We start from the raw sequence: 17,589 nt of genomic DNA, 5'->3' as shown, positions 1-17,589 counted from the left end.
GCTGATGACAGCACAGAGGACGACCATCGTTTCCTAGGTGTGGTCAGCAGTTCGGACTTGGTGGCAAGGCAGCGTGCTGACGCTGACCTGCGGTCTGTCATGGATCACCTAGAGGGCCATGCTTCCAACGTACCTCGACCCTTTTCCCGCCACCTGTCCTCTTTTTGTATTCGCAATGGCGTACTCTACAAGAAAAACTCACGTAACGGTGACCGGACCTACCTCCTAGTCGTGCCATCAGACCTCCGCGACGACATCCTTTCAGCGTGTCATGATGAGCCCACATCTGGCCACTTGGGATTTGCACGCACGCTCGCCCGAGTGCGTCAGGCCTATTATTGGCCTAAACTTGCAGCGACCATCCATCGCTACGTAAGAGGTTGCCGTGAGTGCCAGCGTCGTAAGTCGCCACCGCTAAAGCCTGCAGGTTTGCTCCATCCAATTGAACCACCCCGCACACCTTTTGACCAAGTCGGCATTGATCTTCTGGGCCCATTTCCTGTATCAGCATCTGGCAATAAGTGGATTATAGTTGCGACTGATTATTTGACGCGCTATGCGGAAACCAAGGCGGTGCCGTGCGGTACATCCTCGGAAATCGCGCATTTCTTCATACACCACATCGTTTTACGACACGGGGCCCCGTCTTCCGTAATCACCGACAGAGGCACTGCGATTACTGCACAGCTCATGCACGAGGTGTTCCAGCTGAGTCACACGACCCACCGCAAGACTACTGCATACCACCCGCAGTCAAACGGGCTCACGGAGCGCCTCAACAAAACCTTAGAGGACATGCTCGCCATGTACGTCGATGTACAGCACAAGACCTGGGACGAGATCCTCCCATACGTGACGTTTGCCTATAACACGGCGCTTCAGGAAACGACTCGCTTTACGCCGTTTCGCCTCGTCTACGGGCGTGACGTACAGACAATGCTCGACGCCATGCTTCCGTGCGCCCCTGACGACCAGGAGCTCACGTCAGACGCCGAGGAGTTTACCCGGCACGCAGAGGAAGCCCGGCAACTGGCCCGTATGCACATCCGACGGCAGCAGGCCACGGATGCACAACGCTACAACCAACGACATCGACACGTAGAATACCACCCCGATGACAAAGTGTGGGTATGGACCCCAGTACGTCGCCCAGGACTGTCGGAGAAGCTCCTGAGCCGCTACTTTGGACCGTACACTGTGTTGCGCCGTATCACGGATGTGACGTATGAAGTCCTTCCCGATGGCACTCTACCGAGTTCGCGCCGTCGACCTCAGCCTGAGGTCGTGCACGTACTGCGCATGAAGCCTTACTGTACACAGTAAGGGACGTAGCCTCTTCCGTGTGTTTTTATTTGTACCTGCAGCCGTTGAGCGGCATGTGACCGTTTGTTCACTTCGTTACTTCCTCCCGTTCACTCAATGTGCGCCCACGTTTTTGCTTTCTTTTTTGGGGGAGGGGGAATAATGCCGCCAGGTGTCCCCGTGCGGCGCCGAAAGGACGAAGAAGTGAGGAACTCGCGTGCTCTCGGAGCTGGGACTCTGTTTTCTCTGTTTGCGGCCTGTGCCTAGCCTGTGTGATTAAGGACCCATCTGTGACAATATGTACCGATTCCATCAAGTGCAGCCAAACATTCAGGACATGGGTTTGGCTTTCAAGAAAGGCATATATGCTCTTTTTTTTCTATGGTGTTATGTTGCGTCCTGGCGAAAAAGATTCTATATTTCTTTTGCTCTCCGAGGCTAACCATTCCAACAAGGAACTCAATAGTAGCAATACTGTCCAGTTCTAAGAGGGCTGTTCAGTGACTTTGCATATATATGTACACACTAAATATAAAGCTTCTTGAGTTCCTGCAGCACAGCAACACAAACAGCATTTTAATTTGCAGTCAACTCTTGATGTCTGTGCACAAAAGAGAAAATATTGGTGCAAACTATGTGGGGTTACAACAACGAGAGCCTTTTTAATTTGGTAAAAATGATGTTGACAGGATCAAATGCTTTAGTTTGAACTGACGGGAGTCCACTTTATGCACTGTACGAACAATTTTTTTCATCATCATCTATTCATATTCTTAGAAAAACCACCTCAGCTGTGCTGAGGTGGTTTTTCTAAGTTTGAAAGTTTGACATTTTGCCGCGACAGCCACACTTCAACTGAGGCAAAGATGACAATATGGCCATGAAGAAAGATTTCAGCTGTAGTGAATATTCTTTGCTATAACGTATATTAAAATTCATATAATTTAAAATATGTTCGCCATAAGTGCTCATTAACGCGTTTCGATTGATTAAAATCAAAGCTGACTTTATGCACTAATTACACTTCGGCAAAAGAAGACCGAAACGCATACCCATTTTCGGGTTTGCTGCGCGCTTGGTTCAAGTTATCATCCTCCAATGAAAAATATTGGCACGTCGTTCGCGTCATCAGAGTTAAAGCTTTCTGCGAGCATGCAGCACTTGCTCTTGGTTTGAACGCCGATTGAATGCACTAAAATGAGGTGAAACAGGGACAAGTGGCCTCTCGTAACCTGACTCGTTTTGAAGCGTGAGGCCGTCAAACATTTCAGGGATAAGATACACTGATGATAAATTTAATGAAACGAAGGCAATAAGGTCAGCCAGAAAGATTGATATGCGGCCAGCTATTCTGCCATCCTGCAACATTTTGGAAACACAGATTCATTCGCACAAACACCCTCGGGAAACGACAACAGTTGCACGCCTAGTCGGATGTCACGAAAACGCACCTTAGGCTGCGGAGTCCGCCGCGTACGCGCTTTGAAGTTTGCGCCGCTCGTGACGTTTTCTGTGCACTTGCCCGAGTTTTCTTGGGCAATACCTGCATGCATACCTCAGTGCACTTTCCTCCTTTCTCCCTTATAATGGATGGATGGATGGAAGATAGGAGCATATCCTTTGAAACGGGTGGTGGCAGTTACAAGTTGCAGCCTTTGATCCTGAGATAGGAGTTGTAGATGCGAATCCCTGAGGCTACACTTCACATCGTCGTTGCCATCATCCACGGACCGATTCCCGTCATCTCATCGCTCTTTTTCACATCCTTCTCTATCCTTTCCAGCGCGGCTCGGGCATGTTCGTGTGTCCACCGAGACAAGTGAGACAGTTTGTGCGTCATTTCCTTTCCTCATTTGAACGCTACCTCTTGGTGTTCGGTCAGTCGCAGCAGCCGCCGAACAGCTCTGTGATTCAGGAACGCGCTGACACCACGCTGAAGAGCGAGGCAGCGAAGAGCCGGCAGGTATGCCAAGGGTATGCCTTTAAAAAATAACATGTCAGGCACGCAATGTAAACAGGAGCGCGTGGCCGCCGCACTGCGCGGTCTGCTGTCGCCGATATGCGGTGAGATCGGCGGCAAAGGTGCATGTCCAGTAAGCATGGTCAGCTGCTCTTTCCGCTCACACCCCTGGTGCCGCTCTTTCTCGTCGGCTGTCGGCGGTATCGCTGCTGGTAGCGCTTTGCGAAGCTTGCACATTCAACGTCACGAGCGCGCCACAAGTTTGACCAATCCCCGTAAAGGAGAGAAACGCGCAAGAACTTCGAAGCACGTATACGCCACGGACTGTGCAACTTACGGTACGTTTTCTTCTGTGTGTGATTCTGCCATCGCACGGCAGTAGCGCACCGTTGCACCACTGTGCCAGGAGCGGTACTGCGGTCAACTTCAAGAGTTGCCGGTAAATCAAAATGCTGTTTGTGTTGCTCTTGTGCAGGAAGTCAGAAAGCTTTATATGTACTGTATGTGTACTTCATAGAACTCAACAATGTTGCTTTCATTGATTTGGTTGTTGCAATGGTTAGAGTCAGAGCAAAATAAATTTAGAATGTTGTTAGCTAGGAGGGAACACAACACAGTAGAAAAAAAAAAGACTATATATGCCTCCCTTGAAAGCCGAACCCATGTCTTGAACGTTTGGCTACACTTGACAGAATCGGTATGTATAAAAATAGAAGAGACGCCTACTGTTTTCTTTGCTCAGTTTCTAGAGTGTGACACATCACATGGAGGAGGTCATTCATATATATCCTTATGAGCCTCTCATTACCTGTATTCTGCTCTGTTCACATTTTTTCTCTAGATGTTAAATTTTTTTTCAGTTCACTAATTTTTTATATTAATTTATATCCACGGAGGTTCTTGTCAGCTGATAAAAGCAACAGAACTCTTAGAAGCGTGAGCTGGTAAATATCGTTTAACGAATGGAACTAGTGAAAACAGAGAGAAAAGAGGAATGCAGGCACGATGGACCTGGTTTTGCAACAAGTGCACGAGTTGTACGCTCAACACCCTCCCATCTACACTTTCTTCTGTGTTATGTCCATTTTCACTGGTTTCACCCATAAAAAAAATATATAGTTTTTTTTTCTTTTTGTGTATATTTTAAGAAAAGCATACTTGTTTAAATGTTTCGCTCAAGCCAGTTCTCATTCAGAAGAACATTTTAGCTAATCTAGCACCCTAACGGATGCAAAGCTTCCAGATACTATGTTCGCTTCCCATTCGAAAGCATCAGTGCTCATTGACAGATCTTCAGTCTTTTAAACTCTCCCACCTAAAGCTAAAGTTGAAGGCTGTCCTGGTGGTGGGTCATACAAAGAAAGTTAGGTTCAGTGCTGTTTAGGCTGCCAGTTTAGAGGCTGTTTTGAGAGGTATGTGACTCAAGGCATTTAGCTCAGTGCAAAATTCCTTACACAAGTGCAATCCAACGATGTGGTGTATTGGCAGTGATGTCGATTGCTGAGGTATTTATTTAAGGTTTAAATGCGGACTATGGCAACGACATTGTGTTGTGCTTGAAATGCAAAGACATTCATGTCGTGTGCTTCGTAAATGGACATGAAGAGCCCAATCCGGAGCCCTCCACTGCTGCATTTCTTATAGCCCACGTGCCGCCCCGGAACGATAAATCTTATGTACCATGGCATGATACAAACATAATCAGAGCTTTGTGTGGAGTTTTAAGGGGTACTGAGATAAGTTTTTTTTTTTTTTTTCTGAGTAGAAAGCGGTTGCCTGGCTCTTTGTGGATATATGCTGATGCTTGTTTGACTGCCAAAGATGCATTTATTGCTTATAATATTGAATTAAGATAAGAGGCATATTTTTGTCTGTTGGTCAATTCTGGCTCGTAGCATCAAGATCGAAAAGGACACTGTGATCGCTGTCTCGAAGTGAGCTGCATTGTAGACTAGCCTGAGAAGTTCGGGATGAAAAATAATTGATCTTATCGCAGTTTGCTCATGAGAATAGCCAGGGCTGTAATACCCCGTGAAGGTGTATTTTCAGTGAAAGTAGACTCTTGGTCATTATACTGAAATAATCTGCTGTATAGGCTATCATCAGTATTCCCACAGTTTTCTTTGCATGCACTTTGGTAGGGGCCTAACGAATATCGAATTGCATCTGGTGAACAGTGAAGATTGGGCGCCTTCTATGACTCTCGAGAAAGCAGTGAATGAGTGGAGTACACTCATTCACTGCTGCCTACACCTGCCTACAACCTGACTACTGGATTTTTTGCGAACTTCCCACTGCGACAGGTGGCAGTTCGAATGGCTGCAAGAGGTTGCTCGGGAAACGTAACCTGCACCACTGCGTCAGAGGTGCTGTGAGGACTCCCGGCGATCTGTGAATTGAAAAGAAGATGACCACGTGTCTGGATATGAACCCACTAATGCTATGACATCATACTCTAACGGCAGAGCTCAAGGGTCCGCTCCAGTTTTTTTTTTTTCATCTACTTGTACACATCACCACTGCATTACTAAGGATTCTGTGTATGCTTTGTGTTCAGAAATTTCATGTGCGTTAAGGTCATCTCAGAAACCATGTGTGCATCATACACACTTGATGCTGCCAAGGCAGGCAACTGTGGCTTTGATCAGCACGAGCTGATTTAATGATGTGTTTCAATTAATATGCTAGCATTACTGGCCGTGGTGAACGATTTCAGCAATGTGTGTGTGGTTCTTCTGCATCGCATCAACATAAAAAATCAGAGAAAAAGGTTAGACGAGTCGGATTCGAACCCAGGAATTTTTTGTGAGAAGCGAGTGTGAAACCTCACAGCCATGACAAGTGCCGTGTTACCTGGTGGATAGAGGTGAACATCGTGTGTGTGTGGCAAGGGGAAGCAGTGGCGGTGGAATTTTCCATGACGTCATCCTAGGTGGCATGAACGAAGAAAAGGTGGATGACGTATACAAACTCTGCCGTCATTGACGCCATGGAAAGCTATCATGCGCTCGCCTGGGTGTCGCGAACTCACGTCGGCCGCGTGCCAAACACGAACCAGGCAAAATAGAAGACAAATAAAATATAAAGGCAAATAAAAGAAGTTGCTTGCAATGGCCAGTAAAAGGTGCTTTCAGTGGTTTAAAAAATGGCTAAGCGGTTCTTAGTGTGGTCACCTGCTTCTTCGCGCATTCAAACTTTGCTCTGGCAGAGCGTGACCTGTGAATGGGCACTGAAGGTGACTCCATTTGGTTTCTGTTCCATATAAAACTTGATTGTACGGATTCTTCTGCCTGTGCTAATGTTTTTCTGGCACCGAAAGATGCGTTGATTGCTGAATTAAGTGTGCTAAAAATTTATCCCTCCACCCAATTAAAACAAGCGAAGTCTGCATTGAAAAGCACTCTTCTACCGCTGTTTTGAAGTACATGGCAGTGTAGTTTAGGGTTTCAAATCAGCGGCCAAAAATTTCTGGCGGTGCATTATAGTTTATTTCCAAAATGAGCCAGTGATGCTGACATCTCCTTTCCTAGCTTATGAAAGCTTCATTTCCTGTGAAAGTAGCGCTCTCCTCGTTACAGTGCAGTTATTTGATGATGGAGGCTAACTTTAATTTTTTCACAATGCCCCTTTGAGGGAGGTGGTAGAAAGAACTGTGTTGGTATCACTTCATGCCACTAAGCACATGCTACATCTTAATGCTGACTCAGTTCAAACAGGGGCCTGATGTTTGCTATTGTACAAAAAGCATCCCTGTCAAAACATGCATCTAAAAGAGGTTCTATACAGTTATGCTAGATATTAACCAAGCTAATAGTTCTAATAGTCATAGCTAGAATCTCCTTCCTTCAGTTAACAAACTTACATAACCCTTAGAACGATTACGGTCAGCTGCTCCTGTCTTTGCGCTCATTTTTTTTCTTTTTCAGGCAATGGAGCTCACACGAAGATGCCAAGGATAAAAAGTTGCAGTGCTTTACACCAACTCCGGTGCATCTTCACCAGCCAGTTATAGGTTGGAAGCCAGAATCAATAAAGGGGTGTGTCTGGTGATCTTAGCATCCGGTGTGGGGTCAGAGTGCGCAGTCCAGCGTCATCCTTTTATGACAAGGATAATAATACAGGTGTGCATTGGACTGCGACAGGTAGCTAGGCTTCGGACTCGTATCTCTGTTGGACTGTATGTACGAGCATATGTACAAGGTTGCCTTTCCAGGCACAGAATACAGAACAGTTAAGTTTTTTCTAACTTTTGATAATGATGTAGATTTCTCTTCAGAGTTTACAGTGCAGGAGATTCCTTGGAATGGACCTGCATTTGTGGTCCTTTTTGATCTTGTTTGTTTTGTAGCCATGTCCATTTTAATAAATGTGTTATGTCATGTTGGTTTAGTGGCGCATAAGCATCTAAGGCTCATTATCATATATGGCTGCCTTGCTGGTTCCTTGTAATTATCATCATGATTTTTGCATTCCGCAACTATATATTTCCTCATAGAGCTTTCCTGGTATTTTCTGACACGTTTAATCTCTTCATATGCCATGCTTCTGTTTGTTACTCATCTTGTGTAGCATTCATAAGCGCGACTAATGAGAGCAAGTCATTTGCAGTAGCTTGTCTACTGCATTTGCGAGTGGGAGGAGACACTTTATTTTCTTTTCTTTTTTTAATTATGCAGCTCATTGTAAATCTGAAAAGTTACCAAGGTTTCGAAGCTCTTCTGTGCTCCTTGTGTTTGGTTATGAAATTTTTTTGCAAATTTAGGCAATTTTCAAGTGAATGCAGTCTTTGCTGAGAGCACAGGTTTCTAAGACTTTCAACAAGTGCTAGATTGAACCTCTATTTTCGTATGTTTGAACTAGTGTCGGAACACCTTATAAGTTTATAAAGAACACTTCATTGCGTTTCGATGAAGGCAAAATGCTAAAGGCACCCATGTGCTGTGTGATTCTGGCACCTCTTTCTCTACTTCTTCTTTCACTCCCATCTTCCTCCCTTTCCTTACGGCGCGGTTCAGGTGTCCGCCGAGATATGTGAGATAGATACTGCGCCATTTCCTTCCCTCAAAAACCAATTGACCAATTTACCAGTAAGATGAGATTGCTCAGTACAAATGTATATTGCCACAGCACAAAAGTGAGGAGATAACCCCATAGCCTTGTAAAGTGTGCTGACACTAGTCGAAACTTACGAAAATAGAGGATCAATCCAGCACTTGATGAAAGCCTCAGAAATCTATGCTCTCTGCAAAGGCTACGTTCACTTGAAACTTGCTTAAATTTGCAAACCAAGTATTGCACAACCAAACACAAGAAGCATAGAAGAAATGGCAGACTTTGGTAACTCCTCAGATTTACAATGAGCTGCATAATTAGAAACAAAAAGAAGGAAATAAAGTGTCTTTCTCTTCTCTATCTGTGCGATGAAGTGTGAAAAAAAAATGGTTTGGTTTGGTTTATGGGGTTTAACGTGACAAGAAGGCATGCAATGAAGTCATGGGAAGAGGTGATTTATTTTCTGTTTGTCTGTTTTTCAGGTTGAAAGCCGATCTCATATTTCCAACAGAATTCAAGTCTCCTCTCCAGCAGTTTTTGAATAATTTCCAGCCAAGCTATTGTTACTCACCCATATCGTATTTGTTGAATAGTTTAACGGAATGCAATATTTATCTTTTTCTGTGCCTATCCTGGTTGCCTTGCTATCCTTGATGCCTTCAGTACAGCGAATGATTACTTCAATGTCTGTTGTTGTGTTCGCCTTTATCTTTAATTACAATGAAGCTGTAGTTTTACTGAATCTCTCTTAATGACCATAATGGCAGTTATTTTCATTTCATCACACAATTTATCCTCTGACTAGCCTCTCAGTGACATTGAGTTGGCAACTTTATTGCGCAAGCTTCCACCAAATACTTGCAGCCTCAGCACTTTGTGTTGACCAGCTCATTTGGTTCCGTGCTGTCTCACTTGCATGCTGTAATTTTGTGCATCTGCAGTTATTTCTAATTTAAAAGAGAGTTTGGAGTAGCTGTTTTATTGCTGTGTTTATAGATGAGGTTGTAGTCAGCTCTTCAGAGCACAATTCTCATACTTACTCATGTGCAGTGTATTGCTTTGCTGGAGAGATGCCGCTCAGTGTACTCGTACTGCGACTCGCCTCAAATTGCCCACTTTATTGAGCCAGCTTGAAACAAAGCTGATTGGAAACTGCTGGGACACTTTCCAGGTAGCACTTCTGCAGTAAATGTCATTGTTTTCAGAACTCAGTTACGTTAATATTTGAACACGAAGACAGTTCCTTTGCTTGGAATCATTGATTTCTTCTCAAAGCAATGAGAGCAGGAGTTAGGACTTGTTATTACAACTGGGTGATAACAGCAGCAAGATGACGTAACCATTTATGATTACCTTCATCAATGATTACGTTGAATTTGGGAAGCCAGTGATTTCTCGTTCTTCAATACTTTTGTAACTCTTCATAGTATACAGAGCAAAGTGAAAGGCTGTTTTCCATATGCGAGCAGTGTGCAGTCTTAATCGTGTTTAATGATAGGCAGTATGAAAGGTGCCTCTCTTTGTGATACGTATATTTATATTAATTTGCTGTGGGAAGGTGGTTGATGTGCATTCTTTTTCAGTGGTTTTCTGGCTTTCTTGCGCCATGCATAACATTTGTTATTCTTGCCTGTGTTTCGAGTGCCTTTCCTGAATCAAAGCGAATCTAAGTTCTTCAGCGAACACTCTAGGTGTCCCTTCCTTTTTTTTTTGCAGCTGTATTCGCTAATTGTACCAAGCAGCCTAGGCTTCTCACACACTCTTGTGTATGTGTTGCAAAAAGCCTAAACAAACACCATTTCGAAAAGAGATGTTGAGGAGCTCTGCCTAGAGTTGACGCATTTTTTCTTATCATTCTGGTTGTTTTTCAGGTGAAACGCCCCTTCTGACATTTCTGATGAGATGCAAATCAATTCTGCAACAGTTACCAGCACATTGTTGCCTGCCTTCTGGCAGTGCTGCAACATATTGTATCAAAGGCTGTGCGTGCATTCACTGTAACATGTTCTGCATGTCTGCAGGCAGTTGCCACAAAATTGTGCTTGTTTTCTCTTGAACAAGCGCATACATACTTTTACTTTTTTGTTCACAGAGGTCCCTCTGCAGGCATATCTTGGTTCTTCTGTCCTTGGAACATTCGAACTGCTCCTTAAAGTGTCCCTGAGCCTTGCTGAAGTGCAGCTTCACACATTGTCATGGAGGTGTTTGTATATGCCAAGGGTACTCTAATGAGATGACAAGTGAGGTCAGGTTAACAGGTAACACATCAGGGGAATCACAACTGTGGAATGCATGAGAGCAAGTTTGACTGCATCATTGCATCATCTCATGGTCCAGCAATGCACTATTCGTACACGGCTGCTGGCCTGCCCATTTCATCTTTGTAGGGGCACTTGTCCAACAGTGCAACATTTTGACTCTAGATTTTATTCGTCTTGTGCGAGTCATGGTGATCATAATTCAGTCAAGACTGTGTGGCTGTCTGCCAGGCTGTTGGGCAAAGCAGCAGTGCAGTTTTGCATTTTTTTATCCTGCATAGTGCCTGTAGATGAGGTTAATTTTGTTAATTATAGTTTGTACTCTTTTTGATTGAATATCTGCAAAAGATTTTTATGCAGCTGTTTCTTGAGTGTTTTATAATCTAGACTCATTGAGATATTTCCGCTTGCCATAGTTATCTAGATGCACGAGATGAATTTTTATGCTCAGACAAGGCATGGTTGGCCTGGCGTTGGCAGTGCATAGTTAGCTTAAGTCCAGAATAGATTAGATAACACGTGATAGTCATGGTCCTGGAACTAGCGAGTATGGTGTTACAGTAAATAGCATTGTTTCAAACAGTGACAGCATTCATTACTTCATGATTCTAACTCAAGTTGGAGGCCATAACGGAGATTCTGTAAATGCATCTACGGGCTTGTGTTATGCATGGTCCACTTTGAATCATTATATGATGGTTTTACTTGTGGTTGCCATTTTTCATAATGTACTGAATGCACAAAGAAAAAAGTGACAAGCACTTTTTATTATATCACACAAGAATGACTATCCACAATGGTAGTTGGAACCATAATAAACACAATTTCTTGTTATTGAAATGGCGATCCCAAATTAAAAGTCATTTATTTTGATGAAACTTTTATGAGGACTTTGATGGTCTGATCGAAGTTCCACTTTTTCCAGCCAGAAAGTATGCCCTCTTAGGTGTAAATCTGCGCAAAAAGGTAACATGCCTTACATAATGATGCTTTGTCCAAATGATGCTGGCAGCGGATAGTTTGGTACTTGATGGAGTTTACACAGCATACCCACCATTGTGCTCGGTGCCTCCCAAGCTTGCACTACGTTCTTCCCAAGTGGCTAAATAAACCAGATTTCTGGGCTTTAAATCTGTTGGAAAAGGTGGGGGAAGATGTGTTTATTACAACGAGTATTGCAGTGGTTTTAAATTCTTCACAGTGAAGCAGTGATGTTTTATTTCACGGCTCCCCCATGGCAGTAATTGCTCAGTTCGTGCTCTTTATGTGTGTTTTCTTTATTTACTGCGCTTGGCGTCTTGGCATTGTAGTTAATAGTTGGTACCGCTGTGTCTGATCTCTGTAAAGGCCCTTGTCGATCTCCATGTGGCTTGCACTATTTAGTATCTTGGTGTATGCCGTGACATTGCGTTATTTTAGGCATTCGTTCGGAAGATGAAACTCTGCCACTGAAACTCCCGCTGTTATACAGTATTGTGTATGAAACCTTATATAAAAATAATTATAGAGAAATACTCTTGTTGCTGACGTGGTTGGCATCTATGCATGTTTTCAATTGCTATGACTGTTCAAAACTATTCCACATCTGCAAGGGCTCACATCTATGGTTTATAATAATTCTCACTTTAATGTACGCCTTACACCTTTTTATTTTATTTTATTTTTTCATGTAAGGTGTTGACATGGCTAGAAAAACTGCGTCACAGAGTGCATGAATGACAGCAGCAGCTGAGAGTTCAATTGTTTTCTGCAGGTTCTTGTTTTTTGTGCTAAAAAAGGGAAGGGGAAAGGGTGCTAAAAAAATTGTACGCCTCCGATGCAACCTGTCAGTGCCTGTGAACTAGGAAGTACTAAATGTGTGCTTCTCTTTTTGTAGGAAGTCGTGCTTTACACTGTGAAAGTCATGCAATGGGATGTAATGTTTGTAATTTCTGCTCTGCTCAGCTCAGCTGCAAAAGCAACAGTGTTTTTTCAGTCATGTGCTCGTGATTGGCTGCCCTCGTGATATGATATAGGGGCCTAGTTTAAGAGAGAACAGCTTTTATTTTAGGTCTGCGTGGTCTTAATCAAGGCTCAGTTCTTCGATCATGACAAGATCTGATCAGCTTGAGTTTGAGCATGCTCACCATTTGTTAACTAACCTGGAGACATAGGCCAGCTGTAATCAATGCATTGAGGTGTACCCTTTATGTCTAAGGAGATACATGCATTGTTTCTTTGCGCAGGTTTGGTCGCAGCTGAGAGTAGCTGCACCTCGTCTCCGCAACAAAATTCGCCAGGATGCAAAAAGCGCTTTTCATGCCCTGAGTGTGGCTATGCTACAGTGCATAAGCATGCTTTCAAGAGACACCAGAGAACCCACACTGGAGAGCGTCCTTTCCAGTGCAGCCATTGCAGCAAGGCGTTCACGACGTCAGACAACCTTCTGCAGCACATCCGTATCCATATGGGCGAGAAGCCGTACCAGTGTAATCACTGTGGCAAGCGCTTCACACAGAGGGGCACCCTGAAAAAACACCTCCGCATCCACACAGGCGAGAAGCCGTTCCAATGCCACCTATGTCCCCTGGTCTTTCCGTGTGAAGCGAGCCTACATCACCATGTGCGATCTCACAAAAGGGCAAATGTTTAGGTTTTTTTTTTTTAGCAAGTAAGTTTTTGCGGAGGCTGTGTCTGAAGTTCTCTTGGTGCGCAGTTTATTCATCTAAAGGCATCTGCTATTGAAATATGTTCCAGGGTGTTCTGCGAGCATTTATTGGAGAAGTTATTGTGAGCCTTTGTGCGTTGTAGGAGTCTGCCAATTTCGTCCTGATGTTTTGACTGAAATGATTCCGAAGGATATTTTGACATTAGTCATGTTGACACTCTCTGATACGAGTTGCAATATTTGTAGGAAAGTATGAGCGGTTACAAAATCTTAACGTAACTGACTCCAAAGTAATTTGCTATTCTGCACCTGAAATGAGAACACTATTAGATGTGTTTGCAGCGTATTAATGTTTTGTTTTGGTTTCAAATTTCTGAAGCAGCATGTTTTTTTGCCTCTTGTTTGCATGTTAGAGAAAGAATAGTTATCAAACCAATTCTGAATAATTGGGCAGACTGTGCACAGTGTGTTCTTGGAATGCTTGCTTCATTTAAAATGGCTCCCTTTCTAAAATCAGATGGGAGGAAGGTTCATCTTTGTTTTATGTAGCATACAACAATTTTTGCAGGAAATGTGGCTCTGGCACATTTCTTTTGGCTGTTTTATAAATTGGATAGGGGATCCTTGTCTTGAAATGACACATTGTATTTATTTGTAGGTGTTTTGGTGGAAATTCATGATGGTCGCTGCCTTGTCATTATTAATTGTACACTGCGCTCTATACATTGCATCTCATGGGAATGAGGGAATGCTTCAATGTTTCCTATCATCTGCTGCTTGTACTTTGCTGGTGAAAATGAAGCTGCAGCACTTGCTGACAGATTTTTCTTTATGCGTCTTTGAAGAGTTTTTGCTTCACCATTTTACATTTTATTTCTTCCTTGGTGATAACTGATGGGCAGTTTTGTGTTATTTGCATCTGTGAGCCTTTGTTTCATGCAAAATCCCACATTTACAGCACCTGAGTGGTTGTGCAGCTTTTTTGCGGAAATTTCAGAATAAGTCTTACAGTCGCAGCTTTTAGTGATGGCGGGTTCTCTTGGTTGTCGGCTTTCCTACATTGCACGCAGTAATATTGTGCAACCGTAGAGATTAGATACCATAAAGAGTGTTGGAAGTAATGTTTGTGTTTATTTACTGTGGAAAAATAAAGTATGGTTGGAAACGTAAGTTTAGCGCTGCCACCTTTCTTTGTGATGTGGAGCACACTGCTGTGGATATTGCGGAAGCTGAAAAACAGGATTCGCACAGTGGAAGAAGAACCCGAAATGATCTGGAAGAATAGAGTTGGGACGGTGACTGCTCATCTGGGACCAACGCCTTGAAAATGTATATCTATTAAAGTTGGCTGCTGACCTCTCCAGCATGCACAGTGCTGAAGTGGCCTTTTCATTCAATCGACGACTCCTACTGCGTCCAACTAGAAGCCATTGGGTCAGTGAATGGCAAGAGTGACCACGTGAAGGCCCAAATACTTCCTGCCAGGCTGTGTGGCAAATGCACTGAAATTTTGCAGAACTTGCTTAGCAAAACGCGACGGAAGCATATTCAAGGTGCGGCACTCCTGACTGAGTTGTCACTTTTCAGACTCCATCCTCACTAACCACATTCGCTTCCCCCGCAGTTATACCATATTATTGTGTATGAAACCTTATGTAAGAGTAACGATATAGAAATACCCTTGTCGCTGACATGGTTGGCATCGATGCATTTTTTTTAGTTGCTATGACTGCTAAAACTATTCCGTATCTGCAAGGTCTCACATTTCTGCTTTGTTATAGTTCTCACTTTAATTTATGCCTCACACCTTTTCTGTTTGTTGTTTTCCATGTACGGTGTTGACATGGCTGGAATGGCTGCGCTTCAGAGTGCATGAATGACAGCAGCAGCTGAAATTTCAGTCTTGTTTTGCAATTTCTTTGTTGTGCTAAAAAAGGGAAGGGGAAATGGTGCTAAAAAATTGTGTGCCTGTGATGCAACCTGGTGCTATGCGTCAGTCAGTGCCTGTGAACAGGGAAGTACTAAATGTATGCTTCTCGTTTTGCAGGAAGTCGTGCTTTACACTGTGAAAGTCCTGCGAGGGCATGTAATGTTTGTAATTTATGCTCTGCTCTGCTCAGCTACAAAAGCAACAGAGTTTTTCGAGTCATGTGCTATGATTTGCTGTCCTCGTGATATGAAATATGTGCCTAGTCTAAAAGAGAACAGCTTTTAATTTAAGTCTGCATCGCAAGGCTCGGTTCTTAGATCATGACAAAATGTGACCTGCTTAAGTTTGAGCATCCTCACCTTTCATTAACTATCCTAGAGACATACACTAGCTGTTATCAATGCATTGAGGCATACCCTTCATATCTAAAAAAATCCATGCATTGTTTTTTTGCGCAGGTTTGGTCACGGCTAAGAGTAGCTGCACCTCGTCTCCGCAACAAAATTCGCAAGGATGTGGAAAGTGCTTTTTATGCCCCCAGTGTGGCTATGCTACAGTGCATAACCATGCTTTCAAGAGACACCAGAGAAGCCACACTGGAGAGCGTCCTTACCAGTGCAGCCATTGCAGGAAGGCGTTCACTACTTCAGACCACCTTGTGAGGCACATCCGTATCCATACGGGCGAGAAGCCGTACCACTGCGATCACTGTGGCAAGAGCTTCGCAGAGAGGGGCAACCTGGCACAGCATGTTCGCATCCACACAGGTGAGAAGCCGTACCACTGCGATCACTGTGGTAAGAGCTTCACAGACAGGGGCAACTTGGCACAGCATGTTCGCATCCACACAGGTGAGAAGCCGTACCACTGCGATCACTGTGGTAAGAGCTTCACAGAGAGGGGCAACCTGGCACAGCATGTTCGCATCCACACAGGCGAGAAGCCGTACCACTGCGATCACTGTGGCAAGAGCTTCACAGAGAAGGGCAACCTGACAGAGCATGTTCGCATCCACACAGGCGAGAAGCCATTCCGGTGCCATCTGTGCCCCGAGGTCTTCGCGCAGAGGGCGGGCCTGCGTCACCATCTGCGATGTCACAAGAAGGCAACTCTGTAGTAGATTTTTTTTTTTGCACAAGTAGATTTTCGCACAGGCTGTGTCTAAAGTTCTCTTGGAGCGCAGTTTATGCATCTAATGGCATTTGCTATTGAATTATGTTACAGGGGGTGTTCTGCGACCATTTATTGTCAGCCATTGCATTGTAAGAATCTGTTAATCTTGTTTTGATGTCTTGATTGAAATCATCTTGAAGGATATTTTAACATTAATCATGTTGACACTATCTGATGCAAGTTGTAATATTTGTAACATGAGCAGCAGCAAAATTTTAAGGTGACTGGTTGTAAAGTATCCTGCTATTCTGGACCTGAAATGAGAGCAAATCTACTAGATGTGTTTGCAGAATATTAATGTTTTCTTTCGGTTGCAAATTTCTGAAGCCGCATGCTTTTTGCCTCTTTTGCTTGTAAGAGAAATAATAGTTAACAAACTATTTCCGAGAAGTTTGGCAGACTGTGCACAGTATGTTTTTGGAATGCTTACCTGGTTCAAAATGCTTCCATTTCTAAAAGCAGACGGGAGAAAGGTTCCTATTTATTTTCTGTTGGATCCAGCAAGTTTTCCAGGAAATATGGCTCTGGCACTGTTTTTTTTGCTGCTATATAAATTGGATAAATGATCTCTGTTTTGAAATGATACATTGTGTTTATTTGTAGACGTCCTGGTGGAAATTCAGGGTGGTCAGTGCCTTGCCATTTTTAGTTGTCCCTCACGGGAGTGTGGGCATGCTTCAATGTTTCCTATCATCTGCTGCTTGTACTTTTCTGGCAGAAATAAAGCTGCAGCACTTGCAGACGCATTTTTTTTTATGCTTCTTTTAGGAGTTTTTCTCTGCCATTTCATCTTGTATTTTTTCGTTCGCTTATGTTTGATTGGGAATTTTGTCTTATTCAGACAAAATTCTACATTTACAGCACCTAAGTGGTTGCGCAGCTTTTTGCAGAAATTTCAGAATAAATCTTGCAGTCGCAGTTTTAGTGATGACGTGTTCTCTTGGTTGTTGGCTTTTCTCACAATGCACACAGTAATGTTGTGCAATCATAAAGATTTCATAGCATCAAGAGTCTTTGAAGTTACATTTGTGTTAATTTATTTTGGAACAATAAAGTAAAGTCAGGATCCCCATTGTAGCACAGTCACCTTTCTGTCTCATGTGGCGTACACTGTTGTGGATATTCGACAGGCAGAAGAACAGGACTCGCACAGTGGAAGAACAACCGGAATTGATCTGGAGTGATGTAGCTGGGAGAATGACTGCTCAGCTGGGAGCAACGGCTTGAAAATGTGTGTCTATTAAAGTTGGCTGCTGACCTCTCGAAC

At 43.6% G+C, this 17,589-nt stretch overlaps 1 protein-coding gene and 1 long non-coding RNA gene across 2 annotated transcripts in view; both read left to right on the top strand.

Annotated features, from left to right (window-relative positions):
- LOC149336836 (uncharacterized) overlaps positions 1–17,109 on the top strand; it is a 47,121-nt gene extending 30,012 nt beyond the window's left edge. The window contains exons 4-5 of the mRNA XM_089554250.1: positions 12,921–13,198; positions 15,691–17,109. Of these exons, the coding sequence (XP_089410376.1) occupies positions 12,921–13,198; positions 15,691–16,266 (854 nt within the window). The 3' untranslated portion in view covers positions 16,267–17,109. The remainder of the gene's footprint in view (positions 1–12,920; positions 13,199–15,690) is intronic.
- On the top strand, positions 3,065–7,312 carry LOC149336837 (uncharacterized). Its single transcript, XR_016284337.1, has 2 exons — positions 3,065–3,600; positions 7,189–7,312. It is a non-coding gene; the product is annotated as an uncharacterized LOC149336837 (long non-coding RNA).
- Positions 17,110–17,589: the final 480 nt, after the last annotated feature.

This window comes from Amblyomma mixtum, chromosome 7, assembly GCF_055824585.1.
Source record: "Amblyomma mixtum isolate Tamu chromosome 7, ASM5582458v1, whole genome shotgun sequence".
NCBI lineage: Eukaryota > Metazoa > Arthropoda > Arachnida > Ixodida > Ixodidae > Amblyomma > Amblyomma mixtum.
The sequence above is the reverse complement of the archived record's forward strand: the minus strand, read 5'-3'. Positions and strand labels throughout refer to the sequence as shown.